The 22,685-nt window shown below is 44.2% G+C and overlaps 2 protein-coding genes across 2 annotated transcripts in view; one reads left to right on the forward strand and one right to left on the reverse strand.

Annotated features, from left to right (window-relative positions):
- The window catches only part of pola1 (polymerase (DNA directed), alpha 1), a gene marked incomplete at both ends in the record, with an annotated part of 67,812 nt that extends 66,136 nt beyond the window's left edge, over positions 1 to 1,676 (forward strand). The window contains 1 exon segment of the mRNA XM_080543619.1: positions 1,537 to 1,676. Coding sequence (XP_080399745.1) covers positions 1,537 to 1,676 — 140 coding nt within the window.
- Positions 1,677 to 8,177: 6,501 nt separating this feature from the next.
- Positions 8,178 to 17,323, reverse strand: arxa (aristaless related homeobox a; the record flags this gene model as incomplete). Its single annotated transcript, XM_080543448.1, has 5 exons — positions 8,178 to 8,457; positions 9,290 to 9,609; positions 13,575 to 13,620; positions 15,789 to 16,383; positions 17,134 to 17,323. The coding sequence occupies 5 exons, from the start codon at positions 17,321 to 17,323 to the stop codon at positions 8,178 to 8,180; spliced, it is 1,431 nt and encodes a 476-aa protein (XP_080399574.1).
- Between the last annotated feature and the right edge of the window lie 5,362 nt (positions 17,324 to 22,685).

Consider the following 22,685-nt stretch of genomic DNA (forward strand, 5'->3'; position numbering starts at 1 on the left):
AGTTTCTCTGTGAGGGAGTTTCTCTGTGAGGGAGTTTCTCTGTGAGGGAGTTTCTCTGTGAGGGAGTTTCTCTGTGAGGGAGTTTCTCTCTGTGAGGGAGTTTCTCTGTGAGGGAGTTTCTCTCTGTGAGGGAGTTTCTCTCTGTGAGGGAGTTTCTCTGTGAGGGAGTTTCTCTCTGTGAGGGAGTTTCTCTGTGAGGGAGTTTCTCTGTGAGGGCAGATAGCGGGCAGTGCAGGGACATGACATTATTGACCGTCTTCCAACAATGATCATAAAGTCTATTATGCATCGGCTCATTTCATACAACCTAAAGATACACAGATTAATAAAGTATACTATATATAATAGTGAAGAGGAGATTTATCGCGACTGCGGGAGTTGACATTACTACCGTATTAATGAAAACAAATGAATTTCTAGCATTTTACGGTACTGTCTCAATTCTACTGGAATCATTTCCTGGGTCTACCAGCACGAGCATGCCCGGTGTACTTGAATGATCCCGTAATACGCGGGCCAGAGGTTCCAGAGGCCAGAGATTCTTTTGCACGACGGTGTGAAAACAGAAAACAGAGGAAAACAGAGGTCAGATCATCGTGTAGCCTAGCCCTTAGAGCCCTCCTGAGGGGAAAAGAGAGAGGCAGTTTCATTTTACATTTTCATTAAAAAATTGCCATTTAGCAGACGCCTTATTCCAAAGCGACTTACAATTAATACATTTGACTAAGCAAGTGAATCATCAATCCACCAGTCGTAGCAGGAAGAGTAATCTAGCTCAGGCCAGGGGCCGTTGGCAGTCTCCGTGATAGAAGGAACAAAAATACTTTTTTTGTATAGACACTGGAGAAACAGAGAAACAGTACAGGGGGGGCAGTCAAAGTCATAGGGGACACAGTAAAGGGGAAAAGCGGGTGTCTCAGGAGACGCAGTGCTGGGGGGTAGTAGATGTCTCAGGAGGAGCAGTTAAGGTGTAGCCTGAAGAGATGGGTCTTCAGTGTCTGACGGAAGATGGGTAGAGACTCTGCGGTTCTGACAGCCGTCGTCCGTGTCTTACACCGTGTGTTACATTGTCCGTGTGTTACACCATTGATGGCTGTTTGTCTGTCGGTAACGACCCCACGGTCCAAGTTTATGATCCATCCCCCAAGTGATACTTCCGTATGGCTGTAGATCTGTGAAGTGGCCGGTAAAGAGTGAAATAAACTTCAAAGCTTTTATTCCTGCGAGATGGAGGGGGAATCTCTCCTTTTCCTCTCCTTACCCTCTCCTCTCCCTTTTCCCTCTCCTTTCTATCTCAGCCTCCAATCCGGGTGTCAATTCTGAGATTCTACTGGTTAATCTGGTCCTAAAACATAAAACTGATCCCTACTGGGCCCCCCCCCGTCCTCCCCATTCTTATACACACTAGTGGAGATGTTTGACATGATTCGGAAGACGGAAGGGATTATAGGGGTCACTAAGGGATAAACCAGCAGCCTTTCATTGCTTTCGGGGTAAAAATGTCTAAAAGTGACCTCTCTCTCTCTCTCTCTCTAGCGAGGTTTAAGACGGGATGGAAGGCTGAGAGGGAGGTGTACAAAAGGCTGAAGGACGTGGCTGACAGCACCCTGACCGCCAGCGGATACTCTGAGGTCAACCTGGCCAAACTCTTCCAGGCCTTCACCTCCCTCAAGTAAACCCCCCCAAAGACCCCCCAGCGCCGGCATCTTAACACCTGAGGTGCGCTCAACGAGGCTAATTGTTAGCGAATGTGCGCTAACGTTCGCTAAGCGTTCGAAACGGTAGTCCACGGCCGACCGTAACTTCCTGTTTCTGGGTCTAAACTGACACTTAAAATAAAGATGTTGTATAGCTAATGATATTCTCTTTTGAATATCGCAGCTGTGACAACCATGTTAGTGGTTTTTAAATGGTCCACCGGTGCTGGCCTGTAAACAGAATGAAACGATGGCTACTGTTAAAAGCCACCAATGCTGAATTGGAGGCTCTGACTGACAGCTGGGACATCCTACCAGCTCAGGAGTCAGGCTCTGAAGGCCCGCCTTACGGTTGATTAGCATGTCCTGGATCTGATCTGCCCCAGGTTCCCCATATGAATGAGTGTGTGTCTTCTATGTCAGACGCCTCAGCCCTCAAATTCCACACAATGATTGATGTTTGTATGAGTGTGTATGTCACCAAGGTTCTCTGGGTAATGTAGTTTTTGTAATGTAATTTTATGTAAAAAAAAATGTGATTTGGGGCATTAACTCTGCCGCCTGCTAGGTGCAGTCTATAGCACGTCCAGCTCTCATGATTGGCTGGTAAATTGGGCTAAAGACTCTCTCTACACACACACACACACACACACAGACACACGGTCAATCACCGTACCATGACCCCTTCATCCCTGTTGGGGAAGGGCAGATGGGGGTGGTGTGTGTGTGTCTGTGGGGGGGGGTGGGGGGGGGGGAGGGGGAGGAGACGCAATCAGTGCTAGATATCAGTCCATAGAATTGTTAGGGGGAGGGAGGTGGCTGAGGAGGCTATTTGTCCAGATATCTGTCCTCAGAATTGGCTTCTCCTCAGCTCCCAGTGTACTTCACAGCACAGCAATTAGCCAATGATACGAGAACCCTGGACAGTGAGTACACCCAACTCCTGCAACGATTGGACACTTGTTTGGATTACCCCCTGTTCATGGTGTGTGTGTGTGTGTGTGCGCGCACATGCTGAGAGATGGACAGGGAGACAAGATTGTTGTTTCTAACGTCTGTTTAAGCGATGTCATTTTCATGTGCTTGTCTGCCCTTCTGTGTGTGGAGATGGTGTTTTTTAGTCCGTTTTCTGACTGTTATTGTAATGTAATTATTCATACTCTGCTTTTGGAATGTGTTTGATATTAATAAAGCCTTTTGATACAGAAACTTCCATAACTGTGTATTTAGTGTGTGTGGGTGTGGGTGTGTGGGTGTGGGTGTGTGTGTGTGTGTGTGTGTGTGTGTGTGTGTGTGTGTGTGTGTGTGTGTGTGTGCGTGCGCGCGCACGCCCGCGCAATATTTATATTAGTCTATTAGGGATTATATGGTGTGTTTTGCAGAATTCACTAGTTCTGTGTTCATAATGACAGGCAAGTGATTATTTTTACTTGGTCTCATCATCGCCAGTGCTATTTCCATAACTGCTGCGCTTCAGAAATCACTTTACATGCTAGCTAGTAGAAGAACCAACATAAGTGGGCTGAACACTTATACCACTCCGCACTCTTAAATTGAGCCTACACTGTGTGTGTGTGTGTGTGTGTGTGTGTGTGTGTGTGTGTGTGTGAGAGAGAATTTCAATGTGTCTGTGTTTCTATTAACCAAACAAGACCCATCACACACGCGCGCACACACACACATCCAGGACAGTAGTGCTGTGTTTTTTGTTTTTTTTCCCATTATAAACTGATCATAGAGTGCAATTACACGGGTCATTCTGGTGCCTAATAGAGAAATAATGGACTGAGTCTTATAATGAGACTCGGCTGTCACACTCCTAATCAAACACGGACTTCAGGGTATCTCTGTCTCTGTCTGTCTGTCTGTGTGTGTGTGTGTGTGTGTGTGTGTGTGTGTGTGTGTGTGTGTGTGTGTGTGTGTACGCGCAGTGGGTAGGCTATAGCTTTATATATTTATTAAATCAAATAAACTTAAAAGCTGTAAAACAGTTGTCGGCAATTCTCCGCCATACCTTCAAATTCCACTTTTATAAGATTAGGTCATCAGTAGCGTGCGGATCTGGCTTAATTCACCACAGTCTCCGTGCGCGCTTCCTGAGTGCGCGTCTCAGCGAGTGTGCGTGGGCTTTCTACCCCAATAAACCCGGACGAACTAGGCTGCGCATTAATTCGACCTCGCTAAGCTAATAAGAGCGAACGAGTCGGTTTTTTTTTTGTTATGTTAAGCTTTATTGCCTGTCTTTTTGACCAGAATAGTGGTGTTGAGCAAAGCGACGGACAAGGTATTCTTTGATGAGGGAATTAGCGGTCTATTCTGTCCCTATTATTCATAGCGCGGTGGAACATGTAAGTATACAAGAGAGAGAGAGGGGTGTCAAAAGGAGAGCTGGTCCTATTGCAAAGTGTCCCTCTTGTTCGGGCTGAAAGGGCGGCTATGAGACGATAAACCGCTTAATACACTGAGCTAATTGGATGAGAGCGAAAGAGACGGGGGAATTAAGGGGCGCACCAAAAGGGACCAGAGTGCCAGAGGCCCGCTATTCAGGCCTTTCACAGCGGTCCTCTCATCTGCCCCTCCGGAGGAGGCGACTCTTCATCAAAGCTTGGGGACTGGAGAGAGGAGCGGGCCGGCTGGAAGGCGCAGAGTGATTGGGTCTATTCTGTCGCCGGGGACATTGTGGGAGAGAGATGAGGCCCCGGAGAATCGGGGAAATCAGTCTCACGTCGAGCAAAGGCAGGGATGGCAATGATGAAAATTGGAGGCGCGTCATTGTGGAACCATTTTCTTCTTAGGCAATCGCATTAGCCGACCATTGTGAGAAGATTGTCCTCGGTAGACGTTGGCTCTATGCAATATACGCCTCTAGTTTTTCTTCTCAAAAACCGTAGCTAGTCGAGAAACAGTCCAGAGGCCTGGCCATGTCTATTACAATTTAATTTGAACACATTCAGTAGCCTAAATGTTCATAGTGACAGGATTCGTCATCCGATTCGTGCATTGGTCCCCATAGCCTATAGCTAATGGAATGCATTGGTGTTTGATGGTGACACATCGTGAGCTTAGAATGATAAGGTTCTATCTCCGTTTAGAATGATAAGGTTCTATCTCCGTTTAGAATGATAAGGTGCTATCTCCGTTTAGGGCAGTTCAGAGATATTGAGCGTCAAAGTTTTTACAGTCCATTATGTTTTGGGAGATGGAACCTTTGTATTTTATTAATTACTAACTCAAAAATGTCAACATTTAAAAAAAATAACACCACACAGGCATTAATAAACACCTAATGGATCAGATTATGTAAAAAACTCAATTTTGAAAAAAATGGAGATAGAACCTTATAATTCTAACGTCACGATATGGCTACGCGATGGGTGAAAGAAGGTCCAAACTCTTCTCCATCGTGTGTTGTGTGTGTGTGTGTGTGTGTGTGTGTGTGTGTGTGTGTGTGTGTGTGTGTGTGTGTGTGTGTGTGTGTGTGTGTGTGTGTGTGTGTGTGTGTGTGTGTGTGTGTGTGTGTGTGTGTGTGTGTGTGTGTGTGTGTGTGTGTGTGTGTGTGTGTGTGTGTGTGTGTGCGCGCCCGGTGCCATGACGGGATACTCATTTCAATTCGGTCTTTTTTTATCGCTGGAAGAACGAACGTTTATAAGCCTCGCACGCAGCGGGTCCTCCGCCTCCCGGATTGCGCCCGGCATTCCCCAGATATTAGGGGCAAATTGGTTTGCCATTCATTAGTAATGTTCACAATAAGATTAAAGCCCCCTGGACAACCTCATAAAAAAAATCCTATAGGCCTTACAGAAACCACGCTCTAGTGGTCCTTTCTATAGAATCAGAATAAATAAAATAAAAAAAACGTTCTCAGAGTTCATGTCGATGGGAGGTTATGGGTGCACGAGAGAAAATTGCTTTCTTTATTTTTTTCCCTATTTTTCGGACTAATTCTCATAGTATTTATGGGAATAGTAAGTGTCGAATCAGAACCGTCCTATCTGGAGAAAGTTCAGATACCGCACCCCCCCCTCTCCCTGTCTCTCTGTCTCCTCCATCTCTCTCACACACACACACACACACACACACACACACACACACACACAACACTCTCTCTTTCTCCAAACTGTGCCTATGTCCATTTATCCCTTGTCTGGTCCCGCTTGTTTGCAGCGTCAGAATGAGGCGGATTAGCAGGTAGAAAACAAGGCGAGTGAAAGGTTTTTCACCGGACCGGCCCATAAAAGAGACTCAATTAATCCGAGAGGTAATTTCACGCGATTTGCTCCTGCACCATGGCCGGGTCAAACGGGCGAGAGATGACTTCCCTGAAAGGAGAGCATTGATCGCTGCGATACGTCCTGGGACTCAGAGGAGGGGATTTGGGGGAATTAAGACTCGGGGAGGTGGGCTAAAGGGTGGGCTGGGGGGAACTCGAGAGAAAGACTTTCTGATACAGTGGTTTGTTACTTCATTAATGACAAAGAGACTCGCTTCCATCGACAAGGCATTACAGATGTTAAGACTAATTGAGCGCTTTTACAAGTTTTTAAAGCGTGTTTTGTGAAGAGGCCCCAGATAAAGTGGTCGCTCTAATTGAAAACCCTTTCACATGTGGGGGTTTACCTCATGAATATATGGGTCTGGATTTTTGAACTGAAGAGACCAGAGCCACACAAGCGGCCCTGAATTATTTGTCATTACCGCACTAATTCACTTTCTCTTTCATTTATCTAAGGTCGCATACCGAACGCCAAATACCTCCCCATGTGAGTCCTCCCCCCACACATGTGTAGGCTATTCATTCGTTTTATTGGTATTCATTTAGCAAATGTAATGATTTTAAACTAAAGGGTAATTCCAGTTCATAAAAAAAAATATTTACAGACACCAGAGATTAGCCTATATTTATCTCAAACATCTATAAATAAAGGCCTATTCTAAAAAATGATGTTCAAAATGTGGGCCTGGGCCTAACGGTCAAATATCACCTTTATCTCTCTTTTACAGTTGTGGTATTCATTTGCAAAAATATATAATAACACTTTTTCTTTATCATTTTAATTTGAGAATGTAGGATAATATTATTAACATTTTTACTTAAGACAGAAAACATCAGTTCTTCATAGGAATTTTATTAATAGTTCTATAGTTCTGTATCACATTTTTTAAATATCCTGTTTTAAACCTATGTCAGTTCTATACGGGTTGGAAATAATAATCAAAAGGATAAATCATTCCACCAATTTCATTTATTCAATTATGCAGCACTAATCCAGGAAAGGTAGCCTACAATCACTTAAAAACCCCTGCCCTGCGATCGATCCATTGGGAAACAGGTTCGACATAAATAATCATCTAAAAACCTAATATTTCATGAGCACAGGGGACATTCTACAAAGGGCAACTTTCATACAACACTACACCAAGTGCAACTTCTCAAAACATGGTCTCTTCTCAAATATACAGGGCTCTGTTTTGAAAATTATCCTTTTTTTTTTTTTTTTTTTTACAATAATATTTACACAGTTTTATTCGTGCACAGTTCAGCCGTAGGAGACCCTGATATAATCTAAACCTCACGTTGCTTGTCCTTTAGTTAAATTCAGTCAGCTAAAAAAAGAAAATGATTGGAATATAACCAAAAAGCTCTTATTAAAAAACATTTTTTATCGAGGGTTCTTTCGCTTTGAATCAGGCTGAAGTGAAATTCAAATCACCTATCAATGTTGACCAACTGACTCTGACTCAAGAACAGGTGAGCTGCAGGTTAGATTAGACCAGAGGCTCCAGTGCAGAGTTTAGGCTGTGTAAGGTCTATGGACAGTTTCCTTTGGCTTGGAGACCTCCTCCAGCTCTGCTATTGACACTGACAGTGGCCCGGACTGGAGCGGTTCTGGATCCAGTGGCACCATGTTGAACTCATGTAGTCCAGACAAGAGCCACAGAGTCCATTCTGATTTGTAGCTCTGGTTGTAGTTCTTCTCTCTCCCAGCTGAGTGCGTGTGTGCGTGCGTGTGTGTGTGCATGCGTGTGTGTGCGTATGTATGTGTGTATGTCAGGGAGTTTGAAGGTACAGCCAGCGGTAAAGTCCATTTGGCAAACTCTGTGACAACAATGGTGTCGGTCTGTTAGTTAGTAGTCATGATGAATCCAGCTCTCTCTCTCTCACACACACACACTCACACACACACAGCGCTCCAGTTTGCCAGTGCTCTTTGAATTTGGTCGTGCTTTTTGTTGGGGGGGGGGGTTAGGGCTAGGGTTAGGGGTTGGGGTGAAGTGTGACGGGTGAGGTTGGGAACGCGGGAGGAGGAGGAGAGGGAGAGGGATTTAGAGATTCAGCCCCATTGAAGATCAGGATGGGCATACTGCTCCAGAGGTATGAGGGCTTGAGGGGGATGGGGGGGACGGACGGACGGACGGACCGAAGCCCGCAGGGGAGAGAAGGAGGAGGACGGACGGACGGTTGGTTGTATAACGGCTCGTTCAGCACACCTCCTTCCCCGGGGCTCCGGTGGGCAGGATGTTCAGCTGGGTGAGCTGGGCCGAGTGCTCCTTGGCCTTGAGGCGTAGCGCCGCGATGCTGGACGCCCTGCGGTCGGCCGCGGCTGAGGAAGAGGTGGAAGAGGAGGAGGAGGAGGAGGAGGAGGGGTCGGACATGACCGAGGGGGCAGGGTGGGAGGGGCTCTCCACGGGCAGGGCGGTCTGGCGGAGGAGAGAGGCCGCCGTGGAAGCGCTGGTCAGAGGACCCATACTGGAGAACAGCCTGAGAGAGAGAGAGAAGGATGGAGAGGAAGAGAGAGAGAGAGAATGATGGAGGGTGGGAATAGGGAGAGAGAGGGGGAAAGAGGAACAGAGGGAGGAAGGAGAGGAGGAGAGGGGTTAATCAATATGACTAAAGGGAAAATCTCCCCCAGCACAAACTACATCACATTACATTTTTGGCATTTAGTAGACGCCTTATTCCAAAGCGACTTACAATCGATACATTTGACTAAGCAAGTGAATCATCAATCCACCAGTCGTAGCAGGAAGAGTAATCTAGCTCAGGCCAGGGGCCATTGGCAGTCCTCATGATAGAAGAACAAAAAAACGATTTGTCTATAAGCACACACCTGATTAACAGTAACAGTAAATTGACAGTTCAGTTATTTCACATCAGTGCACATGAAGGAAAATAATATACAAGAAGGGTAAAGCCACGCGTTCCCATCGGAATGGGAGGAGGTATGGAGTTAGTCCACGTTGACAGACACCTCTCCTCACAGCTTGTGTTTCAGCATCACACTGTGGGCTAATGAATAGACACGGCCAAGCAAGGTGACAATCTGGCTGAGAACACACACACACACACACACACACACACACACACACACACACACACGTATAAACGTATACAGGTTGAGTGAGGATGTTCAGGTGAGCGATGGATCACTTTGTGAGTCACAAACGAGTCCAACACAGAATTGGTGCGTGTGCGTGTGCGTGGAGTGTGTGTGGAGTGTGTGTGGAGTGTGTGTGGAGTGTGTGTGGAGTGTGTGTGGAGTGTGTGTGGAGTGTGTGTGGAGTGTGTGTGTTGAGCTACCGAGGTGCCTCACCGGCCGAAGGTATGTCCCATGAAGGCGGGGTGGCGGAACATGGCGGCCGTGCCCAGGAAGGTGCCCAGGCCCAGGGGCGTGGCGAGGTGCTGCGCTGAGCCGTTGTGGCGAGGAGCCAGGCCGGGGAAGGCGGCAGCGGTAGCGCTCCAGGCAGACTCCAGGGCCGGGTGGGGGTGTGGGGGGAAAGGGCCCCCCTCCAGGTAGTGGCTGAGAGGGTGGGCGGCGCCCAGGGGGCCAGGAAACGGGAGGCCTGAGTGGTGGGTCGGGACGCCGGCTTTTTCACGCTTCCGCCACTTGGCCCGACGGTTCTGGAACCACACCTGAGGAACAGGAGCGACGGGAAACAGGTTAGAGACAGGTGCTAGGGTAGAGACAGCTTAGAGACAGGTCCCAGGTCAGAGACAGGTTAGAGACTGGTTAGAGACAGGTCCCAGGTTAGAGAAAGGTTAGAGACAGGTTAGAGACAGGTTAGAGACAGGTTAGAGACAGGAGACAGGTTAGAGACATGTTAGAGACATGTTAGAGACTGGTTAGAGACAGGTCCCAGGTTCCCAGGTTAGAGACAGGTTTAGGGGTTTGAGACAGGTAAGAGACAAGGTAAGAGACAGGGAGACAGGTTAGAGACATGTTAGAGACATGTTAGAGACATGGTTAGAGACAGGTAAGAACAGGTTAGAGACATGTTAGAGACATTTAGAGACAGAGACAGGTTAGAGACAGTTAGAGACAGGTTAGAGACAGGTTAGAGACATGTTAGAGACAGGTTAGAGACAGGTAGAGACAGGTTAGAGACATGTTAGAGACAGGTTAGAGACAGGTTAGAGACCAAGACCAGGTTAGAGACATGTTAGAGACAGGTTAGAGACAGGTTAGAGACAGGTTAGAGACAGGTTAGAGACAGGTTAGAGACAGGTTAGAGACATGGTTAGAGACAGGTTAGAGACATGTTAGAGACAGGTTAGAGACAGGTTAGAGACCGGTTAGAGACAGGAGACAGTAGATAGGACATGTTAGAGACAGGTTAGAGACAGGTTAGAGACATGTTAGAGACATGTTAGAGACAGGTTAGAGACAGGTTAGAGACAGGAGACATGTTAGAGACAGGTTAGAGACGATAGAGAAGGTTAGAGACAGGTTAAAGAAACAGGTTAGAGACATGTTAGAGACAGGTTAGAGACAGGTTAGAGACATGTTAGAGACATGTTAGAGACAGGTTAGAGACAGGTTAGAGACAGGTTAGAGACAGGTTAGAGACAGGTTAGAGACATGTTAGAGACAGGTTAGAGACATGTTAGAGACATGTTAGAGACAGGTTAGAGACAGGTTAGAGACAGGAGACATGTTAGAGACATGTTAGAGACATGTTAGAGACATGTTAGAGACAGGTTAGAGACATGTTAGAGACATGTTAGAGACAGGTTAGAGACATGTTAGAGACATGTTAGAGACATGTTAGAGACATGTTAGAGACAGGTTAGAGACAGGTTAGAGACAGGAGACATGTTAGAGACATGTTAGAGACATGTTAGAGACATGTTAGAGACAGGTTAGAGACATGTTAGAGACAGGTTAGAGACAGGTTAGAGACATGTTAGAGACATGTTAGAGACAGGTTAGAGACAGGTTAGAGACATGTTAGAGACATGTTAGAGACATGTTAGAGACATGTTAGAGACATGTTAGAGACAGGTTAGAGACAGGTTAGAGACATGTTAGAGACAGGTTAGAGACAGGAGACATGTTAGAGACAGGTTAGAGACATGTTAGAGACATGTTAGAGACATGTTAGAGACATGTTAGAGACAGGTTAGAGACATGTTAGAGACATGTTAGAGACATGTTAGAGACATGTTAGAGACAGGTTAGAGACAGGTTAGAGACAGGTCAGAGACATGTTAGAGTCAGGTCAGAGACATGTTAGAGACAGGTTAGAGACAGGTTAGAGACATGTTAGAGACATGTTAGAGACAGGTTAGAGACAGGTTAGAGACATGTTAGAGACAGGTTAGAGACAGGTAAGAGACAGGTTAGAGACAGGTTAGAGACATGTTAGAGACATGTTAGAGACATGTTAGACACCAACTGATAACTGATAAGAGATGAGAGATCACGAAGGGAGAGGTTGAAATAATTAGTTTCCTCTTTATTTCGAAGACCATTAGTTCCTCCTTAAATGTTCTGTTGTGTTCAACCTTGACTTTTTTCCCCCACTAGGCTACTACTACACCACAGCAATCTGTTTGACAGCTGATCTACAACACCTGTTACAGGCCTACTGTTTACAAGACATGGAGAAAATTCCTAACACATTTGTCAATTATATAACGGTTTAGCCTATCCATTATATCAATACAGCCATTTCCCACTCGTCAGCCTTGTAAGAGTGGATGGCGGAAACGTTTCCGTTAACGTAAGATCCCGTCACTCCGGTTCAGGAGGTGACAAATAGGCGGAAAGTCGACGGTAATTACATGCGCACTAAACCTCAATCCTCATGGTCCGTTAGTCTAAGTTTGCTAATTAAAATCCGGTCCCTGCAGACTGGAGATTGGGGTGGGGCGCGATAATTAAGAACCATGTTAACAAAAGACTGAGAAAATAACCGCTGAACAGAGTCCAATAACAATTAATGCGCTTTAAATTAAATTCTTCGAAATGTAGAACAAGTGACTCTCCGAGAGAGGGTATTTAACTTTCCCACGCCTCCCCCGGTGCTCAGTTTGCGCTGCTGAAACACGGCCTCTGATCCACGGAGGAAAATGTCAACAGTAAGGAAACTAAACGAATGGGGGGGCTTGAGCCATAACACACAACCGACACACACACACACGCACACACACACACACACACACACACACACACACACACACACACACACACACACGCACACACACGCACACACACACACACACACACACACACACACACACACACACACACACACACACACACACACACACACACACACAATTCCCAAAGCTGTTTAGCATTACATGGCCCCTCGGGAATTTATGAGTTTTTATCACCTCCTGATGGCGCCCGTTAAGTGATTTGTTCACCTACGGCCCCCAAAGAGACATCTGTTGTTTTACATACGGCCATAACCCTGGAGCTTCCACCGTGTTTGAGTTGTCTCTTTGGTTATGAGCTCCGGGCTCCGACATGCATGCACGCCTTGCTCTCAATGGGGTAAAGGGAGGGGAGGGGAGGGGGTGCAAACACCTTTAATGGTCTCTCATTCGCCTCCAAGTGCAAGGCATCGGATCAATGCAGGTCTATTGCAATCACATAATGGGAAATCAAATAGCATTATCCCCCCCCCCCTCCCCTCCTCTCTCTCGCTCTCGCCCCCTCGCTCCCCCCCCCCTCCTCTCTCCCCCCCCCTCCTCTCTCGCTCCCTCCCCTCCTCTCTCTCGCTCTCGCTCTCTCTCCCCCCCCTCCTCTCTCTCTCCCTCCCCTCCTCTCTTTCGCTCTCTCTCCCCCCCCCTCCTCTCTCGCTCCCTCCTCTCTCGCTCTCTCTCCCCCCCTCCCTCCTATCTCTCTCCCCCCCGCTCCTCTCTCCCCCCCCCCTCCTCTCTCGCTCTCGCTCTCCCCCCCCTCCTCTCTCTCCCCCCCCCTCCTCTCTCGCTCCCTCCCCTCTCTCTCCCACGAGATGAGAATTCAAACACCATTTTTCTCCCTGAAATAGCCCGTGTTTGCTCTCGCGCTAAGTGAGCTTTTATGAATCATCTGCGTGCGCTTAATTACCACTAAAACGTCCCCCTTCGCATGTAATAACTTTCAATAACAGGAAGGACCTTCCCTACGCAGCTATTGGGTCCATTTAACACATTTTAGAGTGATAAATCACTCAACCCTCAAATTACCTTCCCTCTATTTTCTGCTGCAACCTATTTCACGTTTTGTTGGCCTTTGTGTGTCACTAAAACCTACTGCAATATGCTAGTCTAACACTTTTAAACATAAATATAAAGGACGTTTAATCATCAATCAGAAATCAATTTAAATGTAATGATCAGATTATGTCCCTTCAATCCATTCCACATTACGATTTTGATAGGCCCAAATGTTTAATTGAATTGCTAGCCCTATAATAAATTGAACAGCCTAAATAAAACAATCACGTATAGCCTAATTAAGCCTGTCCTATGTTCGTCTTTATTTTGTGCAATATTTCATCACCATGCTCTGTTTTGTTTAAGCCTTTATTGAACGCAATAGACAGCATCATTTCAACAATAAGGCTATTATACAAGGTTATAATCAGTTATACAAGGCCACTTACTTGCACGCGTGCCTCGGTCAGATCCAGCCGCATCGCCAGCTCTTCTCTGGAGAAACAGAAAGGTGGGAAATAAGTTATAGGCTACTCGTTTAGAGTTTAGAATGATAAGGTTCTATCTCCGTTTAGAATGATAAGGTTCTATCTCCGTTTAGAATGATAAGGTTCTATCTCCGTTTAGAATGATAAGGTTCTATCTCCGTTTAGGGGAGTTCAGAGATATTGAGCGTCAACGTGTTTACATTCCATTATGTTTTGTGAGATGGAACCTTTGTATTTTATGAATTACTAACTCAAAAATGTCAACATTTAAAAAAATAACACCACACAGGCATTAATAAACACCTAATGATTCAGATTATGTAAAAAACTAAATTTTGACCAAAAATTGAGATAGAACCTTATAATTCTAACGTCACCTATTGTGTGTGACCAGGAAGTTCTCCTGACATGTTTTCTACCGTTAACAACAGCCCACCATAGAATTGTTCAAACAACCCACACAGCGATAAGACTGCCTTTATATTTCCCTGGCAGTGGTTTGAGAAATTGTCCGGGTTATTGTGATATTCTTTCCATAATGGCTCTCTTATACAAGGGTTTTTCTTTAGTCACTGGAACGACATAATGGTCGACATAATAACATAGTACAAAAGCCATCGAGCATTCTGTTGAAAGTGATGAAAGGCTACCTGCACAAATTGATTGCAATTTCGCCTTTGAAATAAACCACATCAATAGGAAACATCGATCAAGTATAGGCCTATCAATATTATGTGACAAAAGTAACCTGTTAAATATTATTATCCTAAGAATTATCCCGTTTTGTCGATGTGTTATTATGTTATTACTGCAGAAAAACGATCAACGGCCTTGTCTATTCGGGAGCACAATTTTCCGTGCAATATTTAAGACCATTTTTAATTCCCTTTTGCGCCATATTTTTTATTCTAGAATTTGGGATATCTGAGAGTCGTGAAATACTTTTGAATACTATACTCCCACGGCGTGTTTTGTAACATCAACATTAATATGTCAATGTTTAAAATAGATCAGCACAAATGTGTGTTATGTAACATAGAATGTTATAGAAACAAAATGGAAGGCTACAGCTATCTGAATATGTACCGAGTTACTTTAAATCCTTGATGTGATTTAAAAAAAAATAAAAAAATAATAATAAGCGAGACATTTGTCTGCATGCATGAAGAAAAACACAATGCACGGAGGAACAATATTTCAGAATTATCATATTATGCTATTCATTCTGGAAATCATTTTGAATGAAAATGATCCAAGCGAGTCTACGACACGTAGACTTTATATGGTCAGAAAATAATACAATAGTGAGAGAGAGAGAGAGAGAGAGAGAGAGAGAGAGAGATGATCTGTTGCGTCACTGTGTGTGTGTGTGTGTGTGTGTGTGTGTGTGTGTGTGTGTGTGTGTGTGTGTGTGTGTGTGTGTGTGTGTGGTGTGTGTGTGTGTGTGTGTGTGTGTGTGTGTGTGTGGTGGTGTGTGTGTGTGTGTGTGTGTGTGTGTGTGTGTGTGTGTGTGTGCGTGTGCGTGGGTGCTTTTACCATTGGGCTTGAGAAGGCCCAGAAACCTAATTTGTGCTGAATGTACTGGCATTATGTGAGCTGCACCAGATAATTTTCCTCATGAGAGTAATATCAATATCACCTGTAACAATACGGTGAGGTATGCAACAAACGGGTTAGTGCTATCTATACCAGTTTGAGCTATTGTGCTCTCTTAGCCCAGGTTCGGTGGACAGGTGTCAAAGAGTGTGAAATAGACGACATGAAGAATTACGTTTGGTCTGGTCTTCAAGCCAAAAACGAGTAAAAATGTATAGGTCTATTGGTAACCTTGGCCACAGTAATTCGCTATTTGGACCAATGTAACCAATCCAAAATCTGCTTCAGATAGGTCTAGTCCTACATGAAATTATCCTCAAGTTTAGATGGAGAAACATGGAGGTTTATGTAGATTTGTGACATTCGTTGATGCATTCGGCCGTCTATGAAGATAACATGCATATTTTATAAAAACGTCATTATTGTAGTAATAATAATAATAATACAATTAATAATAATATTTATGATAGGCCTATTGTTTGTATTATTATTATTAATAATATTAATTATAATAATTATAATATTGATAGGTTTAGGTGCTATTCTATATCCATGTTCCCAGAGATTGCGCTAGCCTACCTGGTGAACACGTCGGGGTAGTGGGTCTTGTTGAAAGCCCTCTCCAGCTCTTCCAGCTGGTAGCTGGTGAAGGTGGTCCTGTATCTCCTCTGCTTGCGTTTCAGCATCCCCTCCTCCGAGTCGCTGCCTGCCGAGAGACAGACGCTGTCTTCCCCGTCCCTCACGTCCCCGTCGCCGGCGTGGAGGCTCTCTCGTTCCTCGTCTTTCGGAGAGAGACCAGCTGATGTGTCCCCGCATGCCTCGTCCTCTCTCCCCGCGTCCTCCTCGAACTTCATCGGGCCCAACTCCACCAAGCCCCCCAGCCTCCCGTCCTCCGAGTCTCCCCCGGGGCTCTGGCCTTCCTCCCCCCGGCTGAGGGAAGCGTTCTCCCGGTATGACTTGCTGCGGCTGATGCTCACCTGCGGCGCCTGACTGATTTTCAGGCTCTCGCATGTTTGGTCCATGAAGAGCCGCTCCCTTTCTAATTTCTCCCCGTGGTCGTGAACGACCCCCCGCACGGGGTCAAGGTACTTTCCTCCGGGCCCGTAGAGCCGGCGCAGCTTGGGTGGCAGCAGGTGCATGTCCGTGTCGAGAGAAAGGGGGTCTTTAGTTGAACCTGCATGGGTGCCAAAGGTATGAAGAGGTGAGGACGAAGTGTGGGTGACAGAAAAATATAAACTTGCATGGGCGCAAGAAGGCGCACATTTCCTTGTAAAGTTATACGCACAAGATATCACAAAATAACGCAATAATATAATGAGCTCTGCACTCGAATAGTAAAATTGTCCTATAGGAAGGTCAGTGTGTCCACAGTGTGATTTATTATGAGTTCTGTCTAAAGTTGCATGGAGATGACTCATTGGCGTGGACTGAGATGCAGATATATCTATGAGTGATCTCAACGCGAAAAAGTGATCAAATAAAACACGTTTAGTTCCCAAGCCCTTTCATTGAACGTTTACGGCATTCTGTATTATTTTATACCTTGGGTTTTATTATCATGTTGTAAAGATCTTGCCCGAAAAACACAAAAGCATAATCTATACGTGTAATAATCTATACGTGTAATAATCTATACGTGTAATAATCTATACGTGTAATAACATAATCTATACGTGTAATAAACTATACGTGTAATAAACTATACGTGTAATAATCTATACGTGTAATAAACTATAGTGTAATAATCTATACGTGTAATAATATATACGTGTAATAATATATCTGTGTAATAATCTATACGTGTATCTATACGTGTAATAATCTATATACGTGTAATAATCTATACGTGTAATAATCTATACGTGTAATAATCTATACGTGTAATAAGCCACACTGTAGTTGGAGAGACGCCGGGTTTTCTTACCTTCGGTCGGCTTGTCGAGCTCCCTTCTGCCGGGCAGAGCTGTCAAACTTTGCGCCCCTATCAGCCTGACTTTACACGGACTCCGGCGGCCCAGGATGCTGTCTATGCAGTACGAGGAGAGCAGCGTGGGAGACTTGCTCTTGTTGCATTCGCCCCGATCGTGGAGATCTTCTTCAAAGTGACTATTCATGTTGATCTGTTAGGACCTCTTGTTTGACAGGAGATTGTCGTACAAGTGTTTCTCTCTGTCCCTCTCGTTCCTTTCCCTCTTCCTCGGTGTGACTCTGTCCTTCCTCTCTCCTCCTCTCCCTCCAGGGTTAATGACAGGCTTAGCTGTTTGCAGGCTGGAGCTCGGCTCGAAGGCGCGCTCGCATTCACGCGTATTACCGCGCGCCTGATTGGTTCACGTTGAGTGAAAAGAGCAGCTTCATATATTTTTGCCATTAAAGTTAATTTGGGAGAAACGGAAAAAAAGCTCGACATGGAGCTCTGCTCCGGTGGACTGGACTCGGTTTGCAGCAGGCGTTTCTTTTTTCTGGGATACAGAAAAAAATAAAAAATCTCGGGTACAGTGCCAGTAACGTTTAATAATGATAACATATTGAAATGATAAAGAACAATGGTAACAAAATGTATAGCAACAGTAAGAAGACACCATGATGCACACATACTTATACTGTGGATAAGAATAGCTAATATCAGCCTAATGATAATCATAATTATAATAAACCAATTACAAGATAGATAATTATAATTACAATAACAATTATTATTAGAATTGTAATAGGCCTACTACTACTACTACTAATAATAATAACAATAATAATAAAATAATGGTGACAGAATAAAATATAATATAGAAACAGGTAGCACTATCGAGTTATGAGAGGAAAATAATAATACATTATAAATTATTAATTTGGTAGCCTAAATAAACATGCCTTAGGTGACGTGGAACACGTGTGACCAGGTGAAATCTGGACCGGAGTTTGTGAACCTCGTCTCTAAACTCATATAAACGTCTCGAACCAGCTTTCGTTTTACAGATCCATTATTCCAATAATCACATATCAAAATAGAAACATATAGACTGTAGCTGCATAGATATACGTATAATATAGCATGTAATACTATAGCATACGTATCTTAGCATAGCCTCTAGGTCTACCATTAACCCTTTATAGGGCACTCATTGAAATACTTTGAAATTCTACATTTCAACCCATAGAGTGTTATTGGAGGACATAAGAAGACATTTTTACTTGAGTGAAATTTTTAAAATATATATTATTTTTCATCTTCAAAATCAAGGTCAGCGAAGTTACCATATATGGTTCCTTGCCCGTTCGTGGTAAAAAAAAAATCATCAATCAACACATCTGAACTCTCATTTAACCTGCAGAGACTCTTGGCCTCGGGACAAAACACAACAGGATTTTAGGGCTATATGACATCACGCTCTCCTTGTCAACGGAACCCTTATGAATATGTTCATGTGATGAAATAACTGCACCTCCTAAATGATCAGCACAATTGTATTAATGCATTATTGATTACCAACAACATGCTCCAGACACGTGCACGTACAATGTCTTAACTTTCTATTTCACACACACACACACACACACACACACACACACACACACACACACACACGCACGTGTGGGTGTGTGCGTGCGTGTGTGTGTGTGTGTGTGTGTGTGTGTGTGTGTGTGTGTGTGTGCTAATTGCTTGGTCCATGGGAATTGTAGAGGCGATCAAATGGCCGCGCGCCTGTGATTGACTTGAAAAGTGAAGGTGCATGATGACACCCCGCCGGGACACCGTGCAGGCTCGCGCCACCGGAGAGTGGGAGATGGATCGAGAAATGTAATTTTAAATGAAAGTCTATTTAACCCGCTGCGAATGGCGTGACCCCCATCCTCGCCTCCAAGCCCATCACTGTTAAAAGGATCATTTTCAGAATTCAATCCCAAAAACTTCAACAAGCTGCAATTTACTCTTTCTTCTTCTCCCTTAATGTCCCTATCCAGTTACTGGTCTGCACTGTAGAAAGCAAATGAAAAAAGAACAATAAAAATATGTTCTGAAAATTGTAAAAACTTTATTTTTTATTTTTTTTTAAGTGATAGCCTTATAACCTTTTGCTAGTTTGTGCTCGTGCATGTGTGGAAATGAAAGTGCGACATTGATCTTCTTGACAGAAAATACATTTCGTTGAATGAGATGAGATGAGATGAAATGAGAGAATAGCCCTATTGAAATAAGGACATTTTTTTAGTTTTTTTGTTTAACGATTCACTGATGTTGATGCAAATTGCAGCATGCAGGCCATATGTACACAAGCAATCTTAACTTGGGTTTTGACGCGCGCTGTAATCAAGGGGCTGCAACCGTGCTCCTTGACACTTACAAATAATTCCCCGCGTTTATGATGTCAGGAATTTCCGAGCTCGATTTTGCACTCAGATCAACACCGTAATGAGAGTAGGTAATAACAATATAAAATGTTGTGTTTTTTCCTGCGTGCATGTCACAAACAGACGCGCGTAATACAGACGGGTATTTAGAGTCGCTATGTAATTTGGGGGCCACAATTTGATTCATTTATCCGCGCACTGTTATTAACCCGGGAAAAGAGATGTCAGCCGCCGTTTCAGCCAGCAGGACATCCGTGCTTTGTTTAAATGCACTAATTACGCGCATGCATGCATTAGCGAGGGACGAAATCAGCGCAATTGTCAGATTTTCCATCCTGGGTCTATTTAGCGCGCCGCGCGCGGGTGGAGAGGCAGTGTCCGTGTCTCGCGCTCCTTCCGTTCTCCCCTCCATCACCCGTTGCCATAGCCTGCCGTATTTTCACAACATCCTAACTTGATAATTTCCACAGCACATGGTCTAGCAGGCCTCTATTGTGTTCTGAATAGCACATTATGTACTGTTCAGTGCGCAGTGTCGTACACTTTCGAAACATGTTTATTGTCCAATACGAATGTATGAGTCTATATCAGTATTCCACTCACTCATACCTCCAACAACCGATTCAGAATTGCAACAGGTCCTGCCAAGATGCGCGCACAGTATTTAGACTACATTGCATGTTAACGTGCAAATGATGCAGCATCTGCATAACAATCTGTATCTCATATTGTACATGATTTTTTGGTTTGACACGCAGGCACAACATATGTGTGCGTTATCTTGGAAAGCATGCTATCTGCAATTAATGCGATTAGAGCTACACAAATGTCGACACAAATCTTATGCGTAAAGGTCGATACTACTATCTCCATATTTCCATCATTCTGCTGGCGCCATCTCCTGGACTGAACGGCCTCTCGTTGCGTGTGGAGTGATCTGCAGATGCCTAATGGTCCGCTAATGACAATCACAGACTTACGAAATGTAGACTAAACTGGCAGCAAGTGCTCTTGATTACAAAATGCGAGGGTTTATGTTTCGAACTTAATTGCATATCTTATTCCATTAGGGTGTTTAAAGCTGATATTCGATAATTAATGAATTCGCATGAATTAATCAACAAGTGGATCTTGTGTCTTCCTTGAGAGTGAGCTAACGTGGTGTGTGTGACGTCACGTTTAGGCCTACGGCTCTTTCATGCTTGGGGACGGGAAGACGACTCCACAGTGTCCAAGGTGACACCGAAGACAGAACCAGCTTTAAGCTTATTAGGGAAGCTGGTTCTGTCCTCGGTGTCACCCTGGACACTGTGGAGGAGGTGGCCAATAGGAGGATGAGGACCAAACTCCTGGCCATCATGGACCATCGCCTATGACACTGTGGCAGAGCGGAGAAGCTCCTTTAACCGACTACTATAGCTATCTATCTATAGAATCTACATAAGGTCAAGAAGATCATTCTGTAAAAAGTATGTGTGTGTGTGTGCATGACATTGAGTGCTCTGTTGCATGTAGCAACTATGGATCGGGGTGTGCAAACTCATCTCAGGCTGCATGTGATGGAGATGTTGAAGATGAGCCACCTGATAATGACCAACATGCAATATTTATGTTTTACTTAAAAGTTCACATTGTTCATCAGTGCCAACATGTTGATTAGTGCACATTTACCAGTCACAAATATTTTGAACATAAAAGTGCTATTTTAAGTGATTTTTTAATTATATTGTTTTACATTTTTTACTGCCATTTATGTTGCCTTGTATAAAAGTATACTAATATAGTGATTCAAGTGAAGCTTCAACATTTTAAAGCCTTAAAATGTTATTTTTGGAAGCAAAAACAAAAAGGTTATGGTAAAAAACCACCATTTGGATCTCTTAAGACTTTGTATATGTCATATAGGTCATACGAGACCTTTATGAGCAATAAACATTGAAAGATTTCTGTTCCCCCCACACATTCCTGTGACTGACTTGCTAATTGATTGATTTATTGATTGATTTATTGATTGATTGATTGATTGATTGATTGAATCGTGATAGAGGTTTGACATTTGGACATTTGCGAGGTTTACTCTGATAACGGAGGTTTCAGTTGTTCCTGGCAGTCTGTGGCATCGGTGCCGGTGACTTGTCTTCATTTGGCTATGACATAATTGGATGCTGCTCCGCTTGAGAGGGAAAAAGAGAGAGAGAGGGGGGGGGGGCTTTTAAGGCGCGCGCGAAAGCAAAGTTAATTAGCGGTTATTAACAGCCCGCATAATGTGAGCGCGAGGGAGTCAATTGAATGACTTTGTTAGCGCGAGTTCAGGACGACAAGCTCCGATCGGAACAACAAAGGCAATCGCGCACGCAGTCATCATCCGTAATTCCCAACAGTAACGCTGCCTGATAAAAAAACAAAGGGCTCTAATTTCGCTCAACTGACTCGATAATTTGGCTTTATGTAAGGGAAATAATTGATGACTTAAATATTTCAACCCAAGATTAATGGCTTCATTCTCCTCAATGATTAAGTAAAAATACACCCAGGCATATCAGTCTGTTTAATAAGGATTATTCTGCCTTTGCCTTGATGTTATAGGCTATCTCCTTAAATAGGCGCCTGCGCTACTAAATCTGTTTCGTCTTTTGTCTTCCTACTGGTTTGAAACTGTTACAGATAGCCTAATAATATTATTATTATTAATAATAATAATAACAACAACAATAATAATAGGCCTAATAATAATAATAATAATATTGGAAAGGAAGAATGAACATGTTGCAGATGCATATCCACATTTTGGACCTTTCAATCCACACGTTCAAGTAACGACAGTGGGCTACCCATAATGTCGCGGTATGTGAATTCAATGCCACAGAAAATGACCATGCACTCTAAGCAGACTTTTGGATCACTAAATATGTAGCAGCTGTTTGTGGTCTCCTATATATAAGTGCGCACAGATGTTTAAATCTACAATACAGTCTACTTATGGGAGAGGTGAGGTGAGATGTGCATAGATCCATAGATTCGTGGAACACGAGCCGTGGAATGGCCTGCATGGCCCTGCTCCGCTCTTAAAGGCATCACAGGTGCATATAGGCTTTATAGGTCACGGACGCGAGCCGCAGCAATCTCGTGGCC

Source organism: Nansenia antarctica, assembly GCF_963989245.1.
Source record: "Nansenia antarctica genome assembly, chromosome: 12".
NCBI lineage: Eukaryota > Metazoa > Chordata > Actinopteri > Argentiniformes > Microstomatidae > Nansenia > Nansenia antarctica.